At 38.4% G+C, this 25824-nt stretch overlaps 1 protein-coding gene across 1 annotated transcript; it reads left to right on the forward strand.

The window, feature by feature from the left end:
* Positions 1-12335: 12335 nt before the first annotated feature.
* Positions 12336-25773, forward strand: LOC139985212 (solute carrier organic anion transporter family member 4A1-like). Its single transcript, XM_071999477.1, has 12 exons — positions 12336-12489; positions 16548-16787; positions 17740-18051; positions 18598-18799; positions 18987-19089; positions 19820-19935; positions 20217-20474; positions 21171-21363; positions 22359-22527; positions 23089-23261; positions 24373-24437; positions 24853-25773. Exons 2-12 carry the CDS (start codon positions 16578-16580, stop codon positions 25191-25193), a joined length of 2142 nt encoding a protein of 713 aa, XP_071855578.1. The 5' UTR covers positions 12336-12489; positions 16548-16577; the 3' UTR covers positions 25194-25773.
* Positions 25774-25824: the final 51 nt, after the last annotated feature.

Here is a 25824-nt window from a genome sequence, read left to right on the forward strand (position 1 = left end):
CATGGATGTGGAATCTTGTTGATAGTCTGGCAGTCTTATCCACAGATTATCCCAAAGCTTCTACACATTGCCACATTCAGAACTTATTACATTGATAAACTTGAAAATGGCAGGAATCTAACGAAGCACCCATCAGGGGAATTTGTTTGTATAATTATTGAAAGCTGTGACCTTCTGATGTGACAGACTAATGTGCAATAAAGGGCAGTAGATTACCTTGTAAATGAACCTTGTTATTGTTTGATTGTATCTAATGTTTGCAAAATTTTAAGTTGCATGCTACCAATTGAAACATAATTCTTTCTCTATTAATGGGATATAAATACTTCTCCTTAAAGGGTGTGGAGACTCCCGCACAAAGAAACGTCTCATGCTGGTTATCTGACCTAGTTTCGAATGCGGTGTAACAGAAGTGTTAGACACCACCATTGATCCCAGAAAATACACATACAGCTTGCTACCATCTGTAAATAGACATTAGTGTACAGTCAATACAAACATCACAGTCAATACCCACAACACAGTGCACATAGCAGCGTGGACATCTCAGGTCTAGATAAAAGATAACAAGGTATCAGGTTTCATTATCAACAAGGCGGAGTGTATAGCCTAGTGGTTAACGCCGGCGTCTCCCAGTCATGCGATCCCCGGTTCGATTCCCCGCCGACAGCAATGTGTGTCGTCTGGCAAGGGTGTTGTTCAATAACAACTTCCTGACATGGACGTTAAATGGATGTGTGCCGAGAGATTGGCTTCGGTCAGCTTGCGAGTCTACAAGCCTCCATGGCTTCTTTCGCGAGTTCCTGCTTGCGGGAAGATCACATATACATACATACATACATACATACATACATGTATTACTGTCTGCATTTTGTAGCGCCACAAAAAAAAACTTCACTTGCAAGCAACGGAAAGTAAACTTTTTCAGAGCGCGGCATGCGGTTTAGGGCAAGTCTTCAATACCTTTAAATATACTGCATCGGTTGTTGTCACTTGATCATTTGCTTGTGTGTGAGCTAAACAGCTTAAATAATATGTAAAAAAATAATACAAACTTTCAAATTGCCAGATATTTACTTGCTCAAAATCATTATCCAATCATGATTTGTTGCTATCCTTGAGTCCATTATTCAGATGATGAGGCAGATTCCCTTCAACTCTCCATGATGAAGGTAAAACCTTATATCTTAACCAACTGCCATTGAGTGTCCATTTGAAAGTTTCAAACACACAAGTGCATTGATTAAAACAAAGACTTTATTGCTGTGGTTGCAGGAACTGGATTTCAGTCTAGTAGTCACTCACCAGGTTTGTCATTATCACAGTCTGCTAACTGTGGCTTTTTATGTTAGGAGTTTTTCTTCAGAGCACATGTCACCTTTGATTTGTAAAAAAAGTCTTGAAATTCAGGGAGTTAAAATTTACTGTCTAAAGATAATTTAAAAAGATTTTTTTTAACTTCAATCGTCAATGTGGGTGTCAATTAAGGGAATAAGGAGGTACTGATGCAACTTTGATAAATGATAGTTGACTGCATCCAAATTAAACCAAGGCCTAGGCTATACTTTTGAAGAAGAAAATTAGGCTGAATTCATTTTAGCCTGAAAAGGTTTAGGCCAATGCTGACAATTAACACAAACCAAGATCATTTAACCATTTGGGCACTTGTTTATGGCATACTAAAAGGGTCTATATAATTAGGCCTGTATGTGTACACAACCCACAAGTTGCCAATGAGTATAGACCTAGCCTAACTAGTTTAGGCCTAGGCTACTTTGTTTTCCTTAGACCTAGTTTAATTGGGCCTTATACTGTGCCATATTATGTAATGTGCTATAACAGTTGTAGTAATAGCAAGAATGGTCCAGGTCTAACTAAGCCCAGGCTTAACTTATGCTTCGGGCTTAACTAATGATTAGGGCTTTACGTGATGCCTAGAGGCTAGCTCACCCTTTTACATTAAACTAAAAGTGATACTTTTTTAGGCTAGGCATACAATAACTAGGAATTAGGATAACTATATGTGCGACTGAAACTGCCATGCCTATGATTAGGAGAGCTGGCATAATGAAATCGAATTTGTGGATCGTAAAACGAGAGAGAATAGCCATGCATGTAATTACAGAAACCAGTCTGAACGTAAAATTCTCGAATTTCTTGTACATTACTCGTATTACACTAGGGCCTATGGCTAGTATGGGCCTAGGCTACACAGACTTTTTTTCATTAGATCTCCATCTTGTTCTTTCTACTTCCAAAAAATTCCTCTTCTTTTATGGTCAGTCGGATAATCAAACAACAATATCCATGTTCTGACCGATTGCAGCATCCCCAGCACCATTTCTTTCATAATTTCGTACTTTTTTCGTGTACACAAACGATAGTCTATACACTGTGAGTATGGGTGTCGTCTGCTATAAAGTTTTCAAGTGGACCTATTTTACCACCCTGTGTGGGCGTTTTCCCTCTCGACCAATCCAAATCGGTTACATGGTTGGCCAAACTCTCTCTATTTACGGCTCTGGAATATGGAGTGTTATAGCGCCGTCACTTTGTTTCCACTTTACAAGTTTGCTATTTATGCAATATATAAGCCATCGCAATGTCTCTTCTATAGAAAAGTGACATATTTCACATAATTTCTCTATTTGACTTACACACTATAACGTAAATCTGTCATGTAGAAGTTTTCATCGGGTAAATGCTACCCCTGATCCGATAAACTGCAAACGCTGGGCACCTTTAATTCTCGGCATCACAACCATGCATATTTCTTTAACCTTGCCGCAGTCCAGAATGAACTGAAGGTTTACTGAAATCAATAGGAGACAAAGATTTGTATCCTCAGTAGCTTAAATTAAAAAAAAAACTCATTCGGTTTGTCTTTAGCATTATGGAAGCAACATTTAGTGGTGAAAGTATATACAACTTATATGGGCATTTCTGAAATGAGGTGTCCCGGGCATTTTCAAGGTCATTTGAGGTCAATAGAACGCATTCGTGAATTCATACACAAAAATATGATGTATCAAATGTATTTTATCAATATATCATAATCATTATCATCGTTTTGCGACATATTTTGTCCTTGTAGTGAAATGTATTTTGCGTTTTTTCGTTTTTCGTATTGTTGTGTGTTATATAACATTTGGTAACTTTGTTTGACCATACCTCAAATTGTTAAGATTCAGCTGCATAATTATTTGCTCATGTTTAAACGAGAACCTTGCGTGATTGGCTTGTTGAACCCTCGTGATTTATGTTATGTAAATAGGTCCTTTTCAATGTCCTTTGATATATATATTGGGCGCACACGGAAAAGGGACCACTGGCATTGGTTGCGTTTAGCCAGAACACATAACTTATATATATTAAGATCTGAGATCCATGCGAAGCCAATAAAGTAATGCCACGTAAGCAGTTGGTGATAGTGGTTGCTGGAAGTTCTAGACATTAAAGGGCTAAAGAGGTATTTTGGTGTTTATATATTATAAGTTAAATGCTTTCTTCATGTGTATTTGATGGTTCATGTTTGTGCAATAGTGAAGTTTGTGTAGTTTTATTTATGCCAAAAAACAAATTATAAAAATGTTGTATTTAGTACTGTAAGTTTTCTATTTTTGTATTTTCGATAGTTTTACGGGAGTTATAGTCATAAAACGAGTGCGGAGCCAATAAATTGCGGTGACTTTTACTTCTTGTTCGAAACCATCCGTCTTTTTGCGTCTTGCCACGACCGGTACAGTAAAACTCTTGGATGGGACTTCCGTGCGTCTTCCAGGGAGTCTTTCTTCAATAACATATCGGCGTGGAAATCTCCGAGAACTTCATCCATACCACCATCTTCGACTAGCTCTACACTATTTGCAGCCAAAACTACGGCAGACGTGTCACGGCCTCCATATCCATTCATCATATAGTATTTAATATACCAGTTTGAGCGACGTTCTGGCTATACCATAAAACAGGTATTTTGTTATTTTGCGGAACTGTTGAAGTAGGTTGCTATCTTCATATCGTTGACCATTGACTAGCAATATGCATCCAGTTCTGCGAGGTTCCAGGCCTGTAGCCATGTAACCCTTCGTTACTATTACCGCAAGACCGGTGTCGTTACTCTCTGAACTTTTCAGAATTATAAGGTATAATGGTTGCAATGTAAAGGCTTAGCCAGATATATATATATATATATATTTTTGATATCCGTTTTATATCTTTCTATCTGTTTCATACCGTTAATTTTGTGTCGTGACAGTCTAGTCTATGTAGGACTGTATGTTGATATTGTTGTATAGTAGTAAAATAGTGTTAGGTTTGGTAGCCTTGTTTTTATAACTGTGTTAGGAGTGACTGTGTTCGGTCCTATCATCATTATATATGGTACTTTGAGTTGAACCTTTAACAATTCAGTATTATGATGGACTCTGCTGATAATGAGGGCACGGTTTCTGAAGACCAAACGTCTGGGTTTAACACTCGTCAAAGGATTTTGACTGAGAAAGGTTTTCAGTATCAGTTGGGTCAAAAGGAGCAAAGATTTAGAGGCATAATCTCTAAGTGGCGTAAACATGTGTTAAAGATAGAATGCCTACTTTCTGAAAGGAGCAATTTAGTAGATATTAAGGCCGAACGTGATGTTCTGTTAGAAACTATGGCAGATTTGTCTAATGTGTACATCGAAGTCGATAATTTGCTTTCGACCGTTGATCAAATGGGTTCTAAATATTCAATTTTTGAGGCAATAGAAATAGAACACTGTAATTTAATAAAGAGGGTTTCTGAGTATATCCATTCTGTAACTAGCCAAGGCTCATGTTCAAAATCATCAGTGTCGGCAAAATCTCATTCTTCTACGAAAGATGAAATTGTAACAACGATTGCAGCCCATGAGGCCAAACTAAAACAAATAGAAATGAAGGCAAAATTTGAGGTCCAGCAATTAGAGTTAAGGGCAAAGCATGAAGCTGAATTGCAAAGGTCAGAATTAGCCATAGCTAAGGTAAAATTGGATGCAATTGGAGAACAGGGTTCAGTGCACATGGATTTCCCAGACGATAGTCTTAAATATACTCAAAATTATGTCGAAACCCTGGGTGATGTTAATAACCCACAGGATAGGAAGCACCTAACATATGAGGCATACTTAGAGCAACCCGTACTAAGACAAGGCGTCACTAAATCTAATGTTCCCCTAACAGGTGGAAACAATGATCAGCCTACGGCAACCCGTGCCAACCTAGGTAATTTAACCAATGATTTTTTGTATCAAGTATCTCTAAATAGACTTCCAGTTCCAGAACCTGAAATATTTAGTGGTGACCCGTTACAGTATCCTGGCTGGAAGTGTGCTATTGATTTATTGTTAGAGAATAAGGGCATACCCCCCTCTGAGAAAATATACTATCTTAAACGGTACCTTAGTGGTCCACCTAAGGATGCTTTGGAGGGCTATTTCTTGTATCCTTCTGATTCCACCTATATAGAGGTACGAAAACTTCTTGACGATAGATATGGTAATAATTTAGCAATCGCCGATGCATTTAGATCTAAACTTGAAGGGTGGCCTAACATCCAACCTAATGACGGACTTGCACTTCGCAAGTTTGCAGACTTCCTAGGCCAGTGCGAGTTTGCTATGAAATTGGTCAAGGGTAGGCTTAGCTTCCTAAATGATAGTTGGGAAAATCGCAAATTGCTTGATAAATTGCCTGATTGGTTGGTTAAAAGGTGGGGACGAGTACTGTCAGAATGGGATGATTTTCCGCCATTTGGTAAGTTTAGACAGTTTATCGCCAAGGAAGCTGATATTGCATGTAATCCTTTAATAGTTTCTAGCCAGAAGGGCAAGGGGTCAAGAGGCACAAGGGGTGCTAGTAACTTTGTAGTCGAAACAGGGTTTGACAATTCAAGTACAAAACTCAATGCCCATAGGTATAAATGCCTAATTTGTGAAGGTGATCACCGACTTGACTGTTGTTATAAGTTTCTTGCTAAAACGGTCGAAGATCGTAAGATATTTGTAAAAACCAAAAACTTGTGCTATGGATGCCTACGTCAAGGCCATATATCAAAATTCTGTCGCAATCGTCTCGTATGTAATATTTGTTCGAGGTCTCATCCTACAGCACTTCATGGTGACATTGTTTCTCACATAGGTAAAACTGTTTGTAGTTCCAGTAAGTCAATTGGAATTCAAACAGAAGCAATTAACACAGGATTGAGTCATGTAAGTGGGTTAAGGGACATAACAATGAATTCTCTCATCCTTCCTGTATATGTTTCTCATGTGGATGCTCCGCAAAGAGAAGTCCTTGTGTATGCCCTTTTAGACACTCAGTCAGATAGTACATTTATTACTGATAAGACCTGTGAGCTGCTGAACGTGGAAGGTTCAAAGACGTTGTTGAGTCTGTCCACTTTGTCATCTAAGAATCAATTGGTAGACAGTAGTAGGATTGGTGGCTTGTCTGTTAGAGGGCATAGGGAAGGTACCAAAGTTCCCTTGCCTGTTTCGTATACACGTTGTTCTATACCAGCCAATAGATCTCATATTCCCACTCCGGGAACTGCCAGGCAGTGGCCACATTTGAAGCGAATAGCCAATCATCTTATGCCGTTAGAACAGTGTGAGATAGGATTGTTGATAGGCTATAATTGCCCTAAAGCATTAATGCCTATTGAGGTTATCTCTCCTCCTGATAATGGTCCGTATGCTGAAAGAACCAACTTGGGTTGGGGTATTGTTGGCATAATTAACCCTCGAGAATTGTCTGTGGATAAGTGCGATCCTGTTGGAGTTAGCCACTTTATTGTGACTCCTCGCCCCACTTCTGAATTTGACAGTATTCTACCACGTGATGGGGCTAAGATTTGTTTCAAATGTAATGTTAGGGAGGTTGAACCAACTCAGGTGGCAGGGTTAATGGAATTGGAATTTAATGAACGAAATTTTGAAAGTGCTTATTCAAGAGAAGATAAGAAATTTCTTAACATCCTTAAGGAGGGAGTATGCCAGTTAAGTGATGGTCATTATCAACTGCCATTACCCATGAAATTGTCTCAGGTTTTTCCAAATAATAAATGTATGGCTCTCTATCGTTTGAATCAATTAAGAAAGAAAATGGAGCGTAATAATACTTATGCTAAGGATTATGTTACCTTTATGCAAGACATTATTGACAAGGGGTATGCGGAATTAGTTCCTAGTTCTGAGCTAAATGCTGATCAGGTAAACTATATTCCTCATCACGGAGTATATCACCCTAAGAAACCAGGAAAGATACGTGTAGTATTTGATTGCAGTGCAAAATTCAAAGGAATTTCCTTAAATGATCAATTACTTACTGGTCCTAATTTGACCAACGATCTACTTGGTGTTCTCTGTCGTTTTCGTCAAGAAAGAATTGCATTTGCAGGAGATATAGAATCAATGTTCTATCAGTTTAAGGTTAATCCTGAACAGCGTAATCTTCTAAGATTCCTTTGGTGGAGTGAGGGTAATTTTAACGGTGACCCTATGGAATATCGTATGACTGTGCATTTGTTTGGAGCAGGATCATCTCCAGGGTGTGCAAATTTTGGCCTAAAACAAATTGCATTAGACTATGGTTCTAAATTCGGGGAGGATGTAGCAGGTTTTGTGAATCGAAGCTTTTATGTGGATGATGGTCTTAAATCTGTTGATACAGTTAATAGAGCTGTAGACCTTATTTCTCGAACGAAACAAATGCTACATAAGGGTGGCGTTAACTTCACCAAAATTAAGTGTAATTCTAAGGCTGTGTTGCAATCAATTCCTGAGGAAGATCTTGCGGTTGCTTCTGGGCATTTAGATCTCTCCTCAAACGCAACTCATTTGGATCGGGTTCTTGGAGTACAATGGTGTATTGAATCAGATGAATTTCAATTTAAGATAACACTTAGTGATAGCCCTTTGACACGGCGTGGTATCCTTTCTACGATTGCTTCGGTGTATGACCCGTTTGGGTTTATAGCTCCAGTTGTGCTTCCAGGAAAGCAAATCTTACAGCAATTATGTTATGATCATTTAGATTGGGATAGTCCCTTGCCAGATGAGCTACATAGTAAGTGGGAAAAGTGGAGGATGGGTTTATCTAAGTTAGAAACCATCAGAATTGATAGGTGTTTTAAGCCTGTTGAACTTGGCACCGTTACAAAGACAGAACTGCATCATTTCTGTGATGCTAGCACCATTGGGTATGGTTACTGTTCTTACCTGCGCATGACTAATCGTGAAGGTAAAGTTCATTGTAGCTTCGTTCTTGGAAAGTCTAGGGTTGTTCCCCGTAGGCCTGTTACAGTACCACGCCTAGAGCTGACTGCAGCTGTATTGTCGGTAAAAATGAGTGCCTTGTTGAAACAAGAGTTGGAGTACAATTTTATCAATGAATATTTCTGGTCTGATAGTCAGGTAGTCCTTGGGTATATCAATAATGATGTCAAAAGATTTCATGTGTTTGTGGCAAATAGGGTGCAACAGATTCATGAAATGAGTAGTAGTAGCCAATGGCATTTTATTAAAGGGTTTGAAAATCCCAGTGACTGTGCCTCTCGTGGACTTACAGTTGATGAATTAAGGACATCAAGCTGGTTTAGAGGGCCAGAGATGTTATGGCAAAGTCAACTCCCACTGGATAAGCACGTTACAAACCTTGAGGTCTTTGATCATGACCCAGAGGTTAAATGTTGCCAGGTAGCATTTTCCAGTGTCAAATGCTCTAATCATTTGGAAGTAGATCGTTTAAGCTCCTTTTCGAGTTGGTTTAAAGCAAGGAAAGCTATTGCATTATGCCTTTGGCTAAAGGCTATGCTTAAGGCTAAGGCTAGTAAAACCTTCCTTCCGGTTAGGGAACTTAATGTAGATTCTTTGTTTGAAGCCGAGATTGAAATACTGCGAATAGTTCAGTCCTATGCATTTAAGGAAGAGCTTCAAATCCTTCGTACATTAAGTAGTGATCCAGTACAATGCTTGAAGAAAGGCAGTCCACTCTATGCTCTAGATCCATTTTTGGATGAAAATGGTGTTATTCGTGTTGGTGGTCGTATATCTAAATCTAGCTTCGAGTTTAAGGTGAAGCATCCTGTAATTATTCCTAAGTTATGCCATGTTGCAGAGCTTCTTGTGAGACATTTTCATGAGTTAGTTGCCCACCAGGGTAGAGTTTTAACTTCAAACGAACTTAGGGCAAATGGTTATTGGATCATTGGTGGTAGTTCTTTAATTGGTAAAGTGATATACAATGTCAGACTTACCAGTTGATCGAGTGGAGTCTAGTCCACCCTTTACATATTGCGGTGTAGATTGTTTTGGTCCCTGGCTTGTAAAGGAAGGTCGTAAGGAGTTGAAGAGGTATGGCGTGTTATTTACATGTATGGCCTCAAGGGCGGTACACCTAGAGGTAGCTAATTCATTGACCACCGACTCTTTTTTGAATGCATTACGACGCTTTCAAGCTATACGTGGCCCTGTAAGACAATTGCGTTGTGATCAGGGCACTAATTTCGTAGGGGCAAATAACGAGTTGTTAGCTGCATTAAAGGAAATGAACCAAGGTGTTGTAAGTAAAAGCTTGGTCGAGCTGGGTTGTGATTATATTGAATTTAAGTTTAATGTTCCACAAGCTAGTCATATGGGTGGTGTCTGGGAACGACAGATTAAAACGGTTCGTTGTATTTTGGATTCTATGCTACACAAGTTAGGGACTCAACTTGATGATGAGTCTCTTAGGACATTTATGTATGAAACCACTTCTATTATTAATAGCCGTCCATTGACTACAGAAACTCTGTATGATCCATTGTCATTAGAGCCGTTAACTCCTAATCATGTAATTACTTTGAAGTCGAAGATACTTCTTCCACCTCCAGGTCAGTTCGACTCTGCAGATATGTATTCTAGAAAGCGATGGCGTAGAGTACAATATTTATTAAATGTATTTTGGTCCAGATGGAGGAAGGAATACCTTCAAAATCTTCAGGTCAGGCAAAAGTGGTGTTCGCCATCTGTCAACATAGAGGTTGGGGACATAGTTTTAATTAAGGATATTGACAAGCCAAGAAATAGGTGGCCCATGGCTAGAGTACAAGAGACAATTGAAGGTAGTGACAAATATGTTCGTAAGGTGAAACTTAGGTTAGCTTCTCACATTGATAATAAGGGTAAACGTCAAGGTCCTGTTAATGTTCTTGATAGACCAATTCATAAATTGATAGTATTAGTTAAGGCTTCAGAGGAGAGTAGTCATGAGGGGCCATAGTCCATTCTACGATTGTATACTAAGCATTTATGTACTGTGTAGCATGTTAAGTGTTTGGCGTATAAAATGATTTCTCATTTTGAGGGGCCATGTAGTGAAATGTATTTTGCGTTTTTTCGTTTTTCGTATTGTTGTGTGTTATATAACATTTGGTAACTTTGTTTGACCATACCTCAAATTGTTAAGATTCAGCTGCATAATTATTTGCTCATGTTTAAACGAGAACCTTGCGTGATTGGCTTGTTGAACCCTCGTGATTTATGTTATGTAAATAGGTCCTTTTCAATGTCCTTTGATATATATATTGGGCGCACACGGAAAAGGGACCACTGGCATTGGTTGCGTTTAGCCAGAACACATAACTTATATATATTAAGATCTGAGATCCATGCGAAGCCAATAAAGTAATGCCACGTAAGCAGTTGGTGATAGTGGTTGCTGGAAGTTCTAGACATTAAAGGGCTAAAGAGGTATTTTGGTGTTTATATATTATAAGTTAAATGCTTTCTTCATGTGTATTTGATGGTTCATGTTTGTGCAATAGTGAAGTTTGTGTAGTTTTATTTATGCCAAAAAACAAATTATAAAAATGTTGTATTTAGTACTGTAAGTTTTCTATTTTTGTATTTTCGATAGTTTTACGGGAGTTATAGTCATAAAACGAGTGCGGAGCCAATAAATTGCGGTGACTTTTACTTCTTGTTCGAAACCATCCGTCTTTTTGCGTCTTGCCACGACCGGTACAGTCCTTTTTGAATAATATTTGAACTGTATACCGCAGATGGAAACACGATATTTCATCGAATTGAATGAGTTCATTTCTGTTATTATACTTTCTGATCTGTTCTTCATTTGTGGCAACTTCAGGATGCCTTACACATGTCCTGCTCAAAAAGAGTATTTTTTAACCAGAAGAATTAAACAGATACTTCTTATTAAATCCTATGACTGGTGGACTTCAAAACTGACGGTCGTACCTAGGCTGGTTAGTCTCTGTTAGTGGTGATGTTATAGGGTCAGAGGTGAAAAGTCATGTAAAAACAAAGCTATGTTATATGCGTTATTTGGCCTCCGGAGTAGTGATATCATAGCAGTCAAATATCCATATTTTGGGGATGTTGGAGTTTGAAATTAAAACAAAGAATAGAGATGTGAGAGAAGTTCTTTGACGAAAACAGGCAAAACAAACATAATAATAACATTGCAAATGGTAAGCTTTAATATCTGGAAAGATCAGTTTGACGCAAGGTCTATTGATGGTTCACCAACCCTCCGCCCGACCCCTACCCCTACCCCACCCCACCCCCTATCTATTTCTCTATTCGAGTCGTGTTCTTTCCCTCGGTACAAAATTCAAGAATGACTATTCTTTAAAGTTGTTGCTGGTGTTGATTGGTTACACGGTATATACAATTTAAACATACAATAAACATATATTATAAAATCAGTGTTTATCCTCTTTTTTTTTGGGGGGGGGGCTGTTATTTTGTGATTGAAGCTGGCAACAGTGGAGTAAAAGATGTCGTCGTCATAGCAAACAAAATAATCTAAAAATGCTTTCTCAGACATTTATGATATGTTTGGGTTGGATGTATACGGTCCTATACCTGCTAACTCCCCGAATATATGTTGCGGGTTTAATACACGGTACGCCACCAATCAATACAATGGTTCCAAAATAAGTAAACTGCATGATAGCAACTGTAGACTATACACAAACATTTACACTTAATATAGCTGTACTCAAGAGAATAATGTTATTATTACTATTATTATATTTAACGACAACCATATTTTTGGAAGGGTTCAGAAGGACCTTTACCTTTGTACTTAACTTTAAACAATAAGAATTTACTTAATATAATGAGCTGGTATACGTTCTTCTACCGTACCGTACAAACGTGATTAATTAGTCAATTGTCATACTAAACTACAAAGAGTTCAGTTTAATTGATTTTTATCACTTTAACTCCAAAGTACAACTTCTAAACCAAACAATTGACTTGATTTCCAACTGAACGACTGTATGTGATAAGATCATTCGTGCCTATTCTAATCTATCGTACGACTTTATCTATCTATGAGCAATATTGGTCTTTACTACAAGGCAGACCCTGAACGAAGCCACATAACGCCATAAACACGGTATCTACTGGACGTGGCAAAATCGTATATACTACTACAACGAACAGGACAGCAAGAGATCCTAACAGTGAGTTAATTATCTAATTATCCAATACGTATTGATTGTAATTCAAATAGGCATAACATTATATATATATATATATATATTTCTGGTTATATATATATGTATATATATATATATATATATATATATATATATAGCATATAGAATATATATCTATTTATACATATTTTTACATATAAACTTGCTTGAAGTTTGATTTGTGCATATAATATAAGCTATATAATAAATATTATATAGGCCTACGATATAATAAAAGCCATAGTAGTAAGATTCGCACATAGTAGTAGTAGTAGTAGTAGTAGTAGTAGCAGTAGTAGTAGCAGTAGTAGAAGTAGTAGTAGTAGTATCATACGATCACGTGATCTAATCTCTAGCAATATTAAATCAATGGCTCTCGATAAATTAATTTCGTGGGAATTCAAACATACGCTCTGTGGAGTTTCTCTCTTCATCGTTATTTGGGTCAACTAGTCCTTCTTTAATCAGTAGTGAACTTCCGCTAGCAGAAACCAACGAGCCATGGCGGTGATACCGATATAGATACGGAAGCAGGTCACTTCGCCCAACAACCATTTCGCCCAACTGCCATTTCACCAACCAGCCTGGCAGTTGGGCGAAATGGTTGTTGGGCGAAGTGACCAGAAAGCATAGATACGATGTAATAATTATCTGAGAAAACTATTCCGCTCTGTTTGTGGTATATCTCATCTCAACATGCTGTCCTTAAAATCGAGATATGGTTGATTTAATGCAACCTATTTTGACTGGTTAAATCCTCCCATAGTCCATAACGTATATAATAGTAGGTGTTTCGTGATGTCAGATTATCTTCAACAGCTTTATTTTCCCATTTTAATTTTGTTGTTGAGTTTTTCCTTGAAATGTGAGTAACATTTGCAATGACTGCTTTTAGCTGACAATATTCTATGTATTTTAAATATCATCAAACATATTTTTCTTGTAAAAATATTATTTTCCTATTTGGGTAGATGATTTGCAAATTTTAAAGCAAAACACAACTTTTTTAAAACTCAATTGCCATCATGATACTGCTGCCAGTTGTAATCACAAAATGTCAACAAATTCGACAGAAATGTATCTTTTACCATAAAAGAAAATGCTCTGTGGTTGTGCTTCAAACAAAATGATGAAAAAAAAAACCTTCAGCAACATTTTCCTATCCATTAACTCTAGTCATCTGAATATCCCTTTAAGTACGTTATATGAGACTGCTATATTTGCTATCTACCTCAAATGAATGCGTATCTCAGTGCTATAGCTGCTGTCGAAACAAGAATAAAATCGCACTTTTGATAACGATGCTTAATTAGCATAGTGCCTGTTTACATATCACAAGAGCCCTTTAAGATCGTGTGTTTCGTTTTGTTTACTTCAAGGGAAATGCAAATATCTAGTGATATCGAAGTTACATAACCCCAAAAACTGTCAACAAGTTAAAATCCAAACCTTGATTTACTCCACCTAAAAATGACTCACTTAATATGAGTAGCAATTTAAATAGTATTTTGCAAGGAGAACATGCACCAACAGAAATATTCAATGAGCTGGATATGTTTATAATACTCCCCACCCCCCCACCCCCAACACACACACACACTCCTTTCCAACCCGTCGAGATGGACAATGGACCCAGAACGTTGACGAAGTTAGACGAGCAATAAATCCATGAACATGGTAATGCATGTATCCTTTGTACGGACCTCATTTCGATGGGTCAAGACACAAAGGTTGTCTATTTGAATCAACGTTTTTCAACCAAGAAATATCCAATAGGCACGAAATAGCAAACAACTTGATCGATGCTGAACACTAGGATGTAACGGCGTCGTTACGGCATGTGAAGTATCATGAATCAAGTCAAAAGGGAATAGATAATTCAGATAGTCCAGTCGGACTATTGTGTACTGTGTATACGAATTGAAAATGACAGATATTCAAATAAGTAATTTTAGTCAAAACGTGGAGAAAATATAATGGAGATGGGTTGTTTTTTGTATTTTTGCGGTAACTTTGTCGAATACATCCCTCGCACTGTCACGTGACTTTAATGCAACTAGCATACTATATCAATCACGGTAACTTAATGAGTAGACCAGCTTTACATGATACTGAGAATGTATTGTTCTCTTCCTTGACGGGAAATCAATAAACGGTTTTAAAGAGCACAGATGATGCACCGAGGCTGTGATTACAATCATGTTCGTCGGATTGGTCAAATCAATAAAATCAATGACATTAAACTCTCGATGTAAAGTCATCATGAAGATAACATTATCATTAATCTAGCCATTACACAGATATATGTATATAGGCCTATCGATTTATTCAGACAATAATAACCATGAATAGTAACGATGGATTGGATTATATATAGATTGAAGTAACGGCTATGTAGGCCCGTTAAGCAGTAAAAAGAGTGGATTCGCTGTATACTAAATATAGTACTATAGGCGTATATATATACATGTTTTAGATACCCGAAGGAACTATACAGTGGAATTCATTTTCTCTTTTAACGTGACGTTTATCTCTGAATCACAAGCTTTCGACTTGTCCAGCTGCACAGAACTCCGGTAGTTGTGGTAACGTATCATTCGACCATGTCCGATTACACATGTGGATCAGTTGACGTACAGGTTTTCCAAGGTGGGTGAGGTGGGGCGGGGCTGGGCGGGGGGAGGGGTTTCCAAATTTTCTCCACTGAATTAGATAGGAGTTGAACCTTTAAATGTCAAATGGTGCATTAGGAGGCATATTTAGCCTGTAAATTAATCAATTAACACTAAACGAAGGTGAAGCTAACATATACTTTTTGATTTTATGGTGAGGTTGAAAAGATGTTGTACACCCGTAGCAGTGGTCTCTTTCTTCCCCGGCTGATTGTAAACATGCCCCTTCTGGACCATATCTGGAAGGAACCCGCCCCCCTCCTCCCTGGCGCACGCCAGTTGCGTGTAACATACACTCGTCTATCTATCTATCTATCTATGTTGTTGTTATTATTGTTAATGTTATATATCCAGGTAAAGACGTAATGTACAAAGCAGTTTTTGAAAATACGGTGATGTTGCAGGATATTAGATATTTAAGTAAGCCGTTGACCAGACTGCCGCTCTATGTTGTCATTTATTCTACTCAATTCGTGAGCCTGGAAAAGAAAATGATGGTTTTGTTGTTATTTTGTTGAACACGAACAACCGTGCGTGACGTCATATGTTTATGACACTGCTAAAACAGTAACTGTTTTTCTTATTGATATCCCTGCATTGATTGAAAGAAGGGAAAATGAAGGAGAACTCTCCAAAAGTCTGCAAACAGTTTTGCTACAGCTTTAGATTGTGGAGCACTAGCATAGGTACAGAGTTGCAGATAAATTGTTATGTAAACACAGTTATCTATTTTCGAGTCACCACTGTCACGATCAGTAGAGATGTCAGACGCCTTAGAGGATGACTTTAAGCAGGACTTTGTTCTTTCTTTGTCATCGTCCAAAAGATCGAGATATTCAGCTTTATGTCAAATCTCTGGAATGCTCACATTGAGGTTAAATTGATGATGACGTCAGTTCCTCAGTGCACGCATAAATATTAATATTGGTCCACTGTTTTATCAAGTCGATTAATTCAACCAAAACATGGTCCCTTCTTTACTTCACATTAAGAACAAAGCACTGCTGGATGACATTCACCACTTTTTGTCGTTGACAAATGTGTAATATCTTGTAACCATTTTATGATTGAGCTTAAATGTCAGATGTTTTCCTATTTGGTCATTTGGTTGCATCTGATAACGACTTGACAAAGACTGTGATATTTTCCTTTTTTCATAAATATCATTTAATTTTCTTTCTCTTTTTATCCCCTCGATATGGAGTAAAAGTATTCCAATTTTTGATGAATCTTTAGACATTGATTAGTTTTTTATTCCAATTTGCTCCTTTTAGTCCTCCATACACAAAATATAGCACTTCTTTTTAGTATTTTTTATTTTATTTTTGTACTTCTTATTTACTTGGTCCTTTCTATTTAACTTTGAAACAGATAACATTTTCTTGGTTCCGAGTGGCAACAATGACAGTCGATTCAGGGGAAGACAATGATGGATACGAGGTGATTGATTTCAAAGAAATTCCGATTGAAAATGGGCAAGAGATCAAACAACAGGAAAGAGTTGTCGAGGTCCAAGCTATCGATAAAGAATTGGAAGCGCAACAGGAGATGCTAGATGATGACGACAACCAACCATGCGGCTGGTTCTTCTGCCGTCCGAGATGTATTCAGGTAATTGGGAATGAATGAGTATATAGAGGGGCAGATTGATATAGGGTGTAGAGGGCTAGAACTTGAGGGATGGAGGGTGCAGAGAGCTAGAATGTATGCATGAGAGTAGAGGGGCGGTGGGAAGAAAGCAACAACCAACCATGCGGCTGGTTCTTCTGCCGTCCGAGATGTATTCGGGTAATTGGGAATGAATGAGTGAAAATGCACACGGCTAGATGTATGGAAGGTGTAGGGTCTAGAAGGGAAGGAGGGTGGAGGGAATGAAGCAAACAATAAACCATGCGGATTGTTCGTCTTCCGTTCGAGATATATTCAGGTAATTGGCAGTGGAGATAGGATGGAGGGGGAAACGGATGCAGCGGTGGAGGTGGAGAAGGGAGGAGGGATAGATTGGTGGAAGGTGTAGATGGCTAAAAGGGAAAGAGGGTGGAGGGATTGTAGCAAATAATCAACCATTCGGATGGTTCGTCTTCCATCCAAGATTCATTCAGGTTATGGGAGTGAATAAGCGGAGGGAGTAATCGTTGCCGGGGGGGGGGGGGGGGTAGAGGGTGTAAGGGTATAAGGACTAGATGGGAAGAGGGTGATGGGTGAAAGATAGAAGGCAAACAAGAATCCACCCGGTGAATATTTCGTTCGAGATGTATTCAGGTAATTGTGACGGAAGAAGTGGAGGAGTAGTGGTAGCGGTGAAGAGAGGTGTAGGGTAACAGACAAATATATTTGGGTATAGGTTATTTGGAATGGAGAAGTGAAACTCTGGGAAGGATTCGTGTCAAGTAGGGGAAAAATGGAACAAAGCGTAGAAGGCTTCGGCGCCCTCATTTGAATACAAAGTGCGTCAATAATGATGTCATAATTCAGTATTGCTGTAAATGAAAGAACCTTTTATTATTAATAATTCGCTGATTTAGTTTCATCCTTTGTCTTCTCCTTTCCTTTTTCTTCACAGTGTTGCAATCGACCAGGAGGTTATCTCTTCTTTCTATGCATCTTTGCTCTCGCCCAAAGTACCACAGTGAATGGGCTGATCTACGTCATCGTGACCACATTGGAACGTAGATTTAATCTAACAAGTGCCCGAAGTGGCGCTATATCGAGTTGTTACGACTTTAGCGTCATGATCGTTGTCGTCTTTGTGACTTACTTTGGAGAGAAGGCTCACAAACCTCTTTGGATAGGATCTGGTGCAATCATCTTCGGCATGGGAAGCTTCCTATTCACCCTACCTCACTTCCTGACGGATGAGTACACATATGGTGGGGTAAGTGCACTGCCGACCCCTACCCCCTCTTCCCCTTCCCGGTCGCAAACAAACATGCATAGAAAGTGTACCACTCAGTAGCTCCAGCGACCTCAATATCGATAACGGCTCAAATGGGTAGGGGATTCACAGAAAAATAACCAACTCACAGCAGCACGGTTGTAACGAAATGTTGTCAGCAGTTTTATTGGCCACCTTTATTGCAAGTGAATCTTGTAACCATATATAACCTTATTTTTTTCCAACTGAAATACGCAGACTGCTTGTTAGTGTGATCAGGGGGTATTCGGAGCTAACAACTTCCCGGTGTGACGACTGATCCTCTGCCTGATATGTCCTTCAAATGCTTGGCATGAACGATTTTTGAAACGATCTGTCTAGCCAGACTCCTTCAGTTTGTAAAGCAATGCAAACATGAGGCCATGGAAGTCAGCACAAGACAGGACAGTGTGAAAGTATAAAAGTTGGTATAAGATTGTGCTATGACACTCAAAATGACAGATTACTGACACTTTCAACCAATCAAATCTTCACATATTTCATCAGGTTCCCGGAGAGGAAACCTGCTCTGCAGATCGTAACTTGACCGACTCGTGCTTAATAGACGATCAAGAGAACCTCAGCCGGTATTACTGGTTCTTTGTGGTAGCACAGGTCCTCCACGGAATCGGAGCTTCCCCTCTCTACACCCTGGGCCAGGCATTCCTCTACAGTAACTCAAAACCAACAACAGGGGCGCTTTTCATTGGTAAGTTGTATCATGTGACTTCTCAAGTTTGGTTTTCCAAATAGGGTATTGCATATATCATATTTTAAATTAGTGTGTATTTCCTTGTCGGAACCTTTTATGAAGTACTTATCAACATGTTATAAGATAACCTAAACTAACTTTTACTTGCACAACTAATTGAAAGAAAATACTTTTTCTCCTACAGGAATATTCCAAGCGAGCTCCATGTTTGCCCCAGCGATTGGCTATATAGGAGGCGGGCTGTTTTTGAGTATTTACACAGATATCAAGATTGCTGATCAACAAAAGTAAACGAACACATTCGAACACTGTTGTAGTTTTAGCAGATGGAATCATTTATTGATAAAATGATTTATAGTTTATTTACTACTCATGGATATATAGTCAATATGGGCGAAGGACCAGGAGGAAGGGGGAGGGGGGCGGGTGAGGACACTATTTTGGGGGCAGTATGTTTCTTCAACCCTCTCTTTTTGTTTTGAACTATAGGCAGTGCTTAAGTTTTCGGCTGGATTCTTTGCATTAGAAAACAGTGTGCCAGGAAATGCAATGATACATTTTTCGTTTCATATACCTCATAATTCGTCTAATATCTGATTTTATGTTTACGTCAAAAAGTCAACATTGACATTTGTAAAGTTTAGACAAGTAGTAATTTGAATCTAAATAGTCGAAACTTTCGATGTCTTTCTTGGCCATAAAATTCAATATGTGATGGTGTAATTACACACGATCAGTTGTAATAAATGTTATATTGTAATTTGTTATTATATTTAGTCGAATTTCATTATGAGTCATATATGTTTAATATGTTTACGTAGGTACCCATATTTTTTCTCTTATTGGTCACATATTTTTTCCATTGTTCTACGAACCCCAACAAATAACACTTTACTTTCACATTATATTGTACCTTTGCAATAGTCTTCTTTTATTAAAGAAAGAAAAACACATATTTAAAGTTAATGAAATTAAATGAAGTATGTCATTTTTTTCTGGTTATATTTTATTTTTCAGTATTGATCCAACCAGTCCCCTTTGGGTGGGTGCCTGGTGGCTCGGCTTCATGTGCACTGGTTCTGCCGCTATTTTAGTCGCCATTCCACTTTTGGCATTTCCGAAATCTTTACCAGGTAAGTTGGGTGTGAGTATCTTTGATCCCGTTTGATCATTGGGGTGGCATAAGTTTAAGGTTCTCGCATAAAGAAGAGATGATATCACTTACATTTCGCAACTGCAAAGTGTATTTTGGTAACAGACAATATGACATTTATATGGAACGGAAATATATTATAACACTATTGTACGTGAAACACCCACCTCACTATCATTCCGATCATATCTCTTGTTCTTTCTAAATATCATGTACAGGTTTTAAAAAGGCTCTATTGTTCTTTCTAAATATCATCTACAGGTGTTAAAAAGGCTCAAAAGGAAAGAGAGAAAAGTACACAAAAGGGTTCTGAGTTTAAAACGACTAGTACTACCGTGACAGGAAGGGTCAAAGAATTCCCCGCTGCTATGAAAAATTTATTTACCAACGCTCCCTACATGTGTATCACCTTAGCAACAGCGGCCGAAAACTTCATCCTAGCTTGTGTAGCTGTCTTTGGTCCAAAGTTTGTTGAATCTGTTTTCACATTGACCTCTGGCCAAGCTGCATTTTTCGCTGGTGAGATATTTTAATATTGTCATAGCTACATGGAACAGAATAATATCATCGATCTTGAAACGCTAATTTCTGTTTTAAACATTAAAGGAAAGTAATCCGAACAGAAATAACTTTAGTTGTGGTTGAAACACTTGTAATCTTGCAGAGTGAAAGTTCACTCTTTGAAAGTGACCAGAATTATCATACTTTATGAGGAATGATTTTGCATTGTTTGTAAGAGATACATCCTACAGATATTTAGCTACAATAGGTTGGTTTTTAAAAACGGTTCACGGTGGCAAGACGGGATATCAAAATGTTACATGATTGTATATATGACGTCACTGCATGATATATGAATGGCACTAAATGGTTGAACATGGCAAGGTATGGCAACTGATTTTGTGAGATGTTATTTATTTTAGTAATGGCATCGTCTGGGGACCGCAGTTTTATATAGAAAGTAGTTTATTTTACATTCGGTGAATTCGGTAAATTCTCTAAGTTTGCCCAAACTGTGGTTAGTCTGAAAGACCTACGTCATTAGTGACAATGCTCACTCTTCTCCTATAATTGTGACTCATATATATGTATATATATATATATATATATATATATATATATATATATATAAACATATATATATATGTTTATACATATATAAATAAATATAAATATAAATATATAGATTAATTATTCTCTGTTTCTCAAATTTAGGTTTAGTTGTGATTCCATCTGCTTTGGCTGGGTGCTTACTCGGTGGGATTTTGATTAAAATCTTCAAATGGGGTTACAAAGGCCGGATGAGATTCCTCATCGCATCTTTAACAATATCCTGGCTGGTGATGCCCGCTGTGTTCGTACAGTGCCCCGGTCTAAACTTTGCTGGTGTGACCATTGAATACGGAAAGTGAGTTTATTCTATAGATAAATGACGGTGTCATTTTGTTTTGTTCAGAATTATTTATATTAAGATGATATTAATACTTCAGAAAACAAATATACAAGAAGCTCCAATTTAATTTTACCGATTATACCAAATACGTTATTTTGTGTGAGTAATTCTTTTGAAATAATAATGTACGTAATAACAACCACAAATATAGAAAAACATTTCTTCAGAAATCGACCGTTTTGTTGTCGTCGAATCTCCAGATCGTAACCAATTGTATAATTAAATTGAAATTATATATGAAAAAAAAGAATTTCTCTTGATATCCCTTATATGCCGCAGTCTGAGGTATTTCGAATGAAACTGGGACTCGCGTAATAACTGGTAACACAGCATGCAAACACTCCAGCTTCTGTATGTCGACCCCAGCAAAACTTCGTAATTGTATCGGAAGCGCCAGTGCGCCACCAACTCAGAATTGGAAAGCTCAGTTAGAAGAGCACAGTGCTCGACTGACTGATTGATTGAGCGACCGACTGGCTGACTGACTGGCTGGCTGGCTGGCTGGCTGGCTGGCTGGATGGATGGATGGATGGCTGGCTGGCTGGCTGGCTGGCTGGCTGGCTGGCTGGCTGGCTGGCTGGCTGGCTGGCTGGCTGGCTGGCTGGCTGGCTGGCTGGCTGGCTGGCTGGCTGGCTGGCTGGCTGGCTGGCTGGCTGGCTGGCTGGCTGGCTGGCTGGCTGGCTGGCTGGCTGGCTGGCTGACTGACTGACTGACTGACTGACTGACTGGCTGACTGGCTGACTGGCTGGCTGGCTGACTGACTGACTGACTGACTGACTGACTGACTGAATGACTGACTGACTGACTGCCTGACTGACTGACTGACTGCCTGACTGAATGACTGACTTACTTACTTACTTACTGAATGATTATTTGATTGATGGATTTGATCGAATGTTTGATCGATTATTTGATTGATTGATTCTTTCCTTTTTCGACTTCCATACTAGTCCGGAGTCAGTATTGGATATTGGTGACTCTAACATAACTGGCTACTGTAATCTTAACTGCGGGTGTACTGACGACTACGACCCGGTTTGCGCTCCGAGTACCAACATCATGTACTACTCCGCGTGTCACGCAGGGTGTAAAGTTCTGGACGATACCAATGATAAAAAGGTTTCATAATTTTAAATCATTAAATTTTAACAATTATTACTTATTAACTGAAACGTCATCAGAATCGCCATCAGAATTTGAGTTCTGTTAAAAACCCTATGATTTTAGTTTTTGCTGGAGGTTTTGTCCAGACTCGCATATTGTTTACAGACATTGAGTTGGGTGACAATATATGGCGGTTACATCTCTCGGCGAGACAGGGGTAGCAGAAGAGGATTCAAACTTGGGTGGGGGGTGGGGGTTTACAAGCTTCCAAGGGCAGTGGATCATGTGACTGTCATCTGATTGGGGCAGAACACAAACTTAAGTCATTTCACAACCTTTCAATAAAAGGTATCCTCTGTGCGATCCGTAAATTCCAGTGTATTTGAGGGGTTTTGTTTTATTTTTTTCAATAAAAGGGGCACTTTTCACCCTCTTCAATTTGTCTAAAATAGATCATTTTCCAATAACATTACATATAATTGTATGTACTATATCTTTATGCAGGCGTTTATTCATCTTTTTTTTGTATAACTTACTACGTAACAATCTTGATCACACATGGATTTACATTTTCAGGAATATTTCGACTGCGGATGTATACCTGATGGTAATGGCGGTTATGGGGGTGAAGCAACTCAAGGGAAGTGCTATGAAGATTGTAATAACCTACGTTGGTTCTCCGTCCTGATTTTTGTGATGTTATTCTGCACTTTTGCTGTAGTGGTACCTAGTGTAACAGGCATTTTTGAGTAAGTATACGAATAACTAACATTTTCCTCTCCCGGGGCAAAAAAAAATTAACAAACCCTGTCAATATTTCAGAATACCGGTCATACGCTGTAAGTATTATAGTTGCCATCGCTTCGTTCCGTTCCTGGATTACACAACAAATGCCGTTTCCTGTGTTAAAAAAAAAAAACATGGAAAGACCTTTTTTGAGATCGCAGTATTCACAATGTTAGCAATCACACTCACAGGCTTTTATCTAGCTCGTACAGGTATAAACAATTTCAAACAAATCGTTTTTTTTTCATACCAAAACGGTTTTCGCGTAGATAACCACATATCCCCCAATATTGATGACCTAGGCCCTAAATCAACATATGTATATACACATACGCTAAGCCGCACTGAAGTAGGTGGGTTAGGGAATCCACAGATTTTAGATAATGGAATGTGCTAATTAATGCGGTACTGTGTGTAGGGAGCCGCGAATTACATCCATGAAACTGTGACTGACTTTTCCTTATTCACGTATGCCTTCACCGTTCCGGTACATTGTGGAACATGATAAACGTAAGACATGACATGGCATAGACTGTTAGGGGCTACCGTACTAAATAAGCTTGTACACCATTAGCAGTAGTAGTATATTGCGATATAAGGTGGGCAAAACAAGTAGAGGCCTTAATAAGTTATTGTGGTATGACTGATGTAATGCTACAAATCTGACAAGGTGTGTATTTACACTAACAGACAGTCTAACACTGTTAAGAAATGTTATTATAATGGTGTAACCCCTCTCCCCTCCCTCCCTCCTCCTACTCCCTCCCCACATCCGTCCGGCCCTTCTCATTCAAACCTGTCCAACCTGTCATCTTCATTTCTCGTACAGACACAGGCAGAGTTTCTTTCATCCTCGCTTACCTGTCTCCTCATATATCATGATCATTCCTTTTCAGAACTAACCTGCCAAACTTGGTATTGTTTCAGTATTATGCCCCTTCCCCAACCCCACCCCTTGTCGAATTTGCTCGATTTTCTAATCTATAGTCTGCTATCGCGCGTTCATATATTATCAAACCAGTAAATATTTTTGGTGCTAAATATCAGTTTTCCTTCTACTTTTTTCCGTTCCAGAGTCGTTGATATCAACCAAAGGACAACTGCTCTTGGATTACAATCCGTCTTTTACAGATGTCTCGGTAAAAACTTGACAAACAACTTGACAATATTATTAATCTTGTACTGTATCTTTTAGGAGGCATGGCTGATTGCCGAATTAGAATATTGATTTTCGTAGTATCTGTTCTATTTCGAGGGGAATCGTGATACACACCCGACGATGATCACACAGTCACAGTCTCGATGCAAGGGGACTGGGCTTGAGAGCGGATCAGTCATTCAGTTCTTGTTGGTTTTTTGTCGACCAGGTTCTTTTTCTGGGTGACTTTCCTTATAAAGTAGTTAATTTCGTTTAGAACTAAGATACGAGAAGACATTTTGTCAGAATTTCACATCATTTTGTTTATCCTTTATGTCTTTTATTTCTGTTATTGGTATCAATTCTTTCATCGGTCATATACCGTAACGTTCGCACTTATTTATTTTTCTCCTCAGGTACTGTCCCTGGACCAATCGTCTTTGGTTTGCTGATCGATAGATCATGCATGATATGGGAAGAAGAATGCGAAGGACTCCGCAAATGTTGGTTATACGAAAATGGTCAGTTTGCGATGTACATGTTCATCATAGTGTTTTCTTGCCGGGCTATTGCTTTAGCTTTCTATCTTGCCGCGTACTTCTTGTACACGCCTGCATTAAAGACAATCACTGACCAGAACTCTATACACGTTCCTGCCATGGCCGACAAAGGAACCGATACAACGGAATTAGAGAAAATCGCTGACGGGAAATTTGAAGACCATGAAGTACCACATCCCAGATATACTATAATGTGAAATATGCAAGTAAATTTTTATGATATATGATGCTAATTATCTCGCTTAAATATGCGGACTTTCAATGTGTCTAATGTAACAGTGAGTCCTTAATGTAAAAGGAATAATGTGGTAGAATTTAACGGGCATTAAAAGGGCACTTAATTAGCACACTTATGACACCCAAGTATGTATGGTGCAATGTTAAGTATAAGTCATTTGATGTGACATCATGCTAGTGATATATAAATCATTTTATTTAAGTGAGACATGTAAACTTACCTCATAATGTAACCCGTCCTATAAATGTAACGGAATCATTTGTATAACTCAAGTTTGAACTTTTCAAAATTTGGAGCATTTTTAGCAAGCTAATAGTTTCCCCGATTGTCTCTTTCTATGTTGTTTGGAGGTTTTTGCTTGTTTTTATAGACCCCCCTTTGATTTTTCTTAGAGATTTGCGTCTATATAGCAAATGTTGTAATAAAATATTGACCCTCCTAACATCTTCCTAACATGTATACAAGACATGTTTCAGGCGAAGAATGTTATTTTGTACTTCCATCATGACAAAAAAACTAAAAAATATATGAAATATAAAAGAACAGAAAAGGGACGGAAAATGTCCTCATGTCCTATTGTGTAACTATGA

The sequence above is a fragment of the Apostichopus japonicus genome, chromosome 17 (genome assembly GCF_037975245.1).
Source record: "Apostichopus japonicus isolate 1M-3 chromosome 17, ASM3797524v1, whole genome shotgun sequence".
Lineage (NCBI taxonomy): Eukaryota > Metazoa > Echinodermata > Holothuroidea > Aspidochirotida > Stichopodidae > Apostichopus > Apostichopus japonicus.

Bases quoted from the DNA above. Each gene is read 5' to 3' on its own strand.
- LOC139985212 (XM_071999477.1), top strand. From the start codon at position 16,578: ATGACAGTCGATTCAGGGGAAGACAATGATGGATACGAGGTGATTGAT. The intron at 18,800-18,986 runs GTAAGTTGTATC...TTTCTCCTACAG, and splicing joins AACAGGGGCGCTTTTCATTG to GAATATTCCAAGCGAGCTCC. The intron at 24,438-24,852 runs GTAAAAACTTGA...TTTTCTCCTCAG, and splicing joins CGTCTTTTACAGATGTCTCG to GTACTGTCCCTGGACCAATC.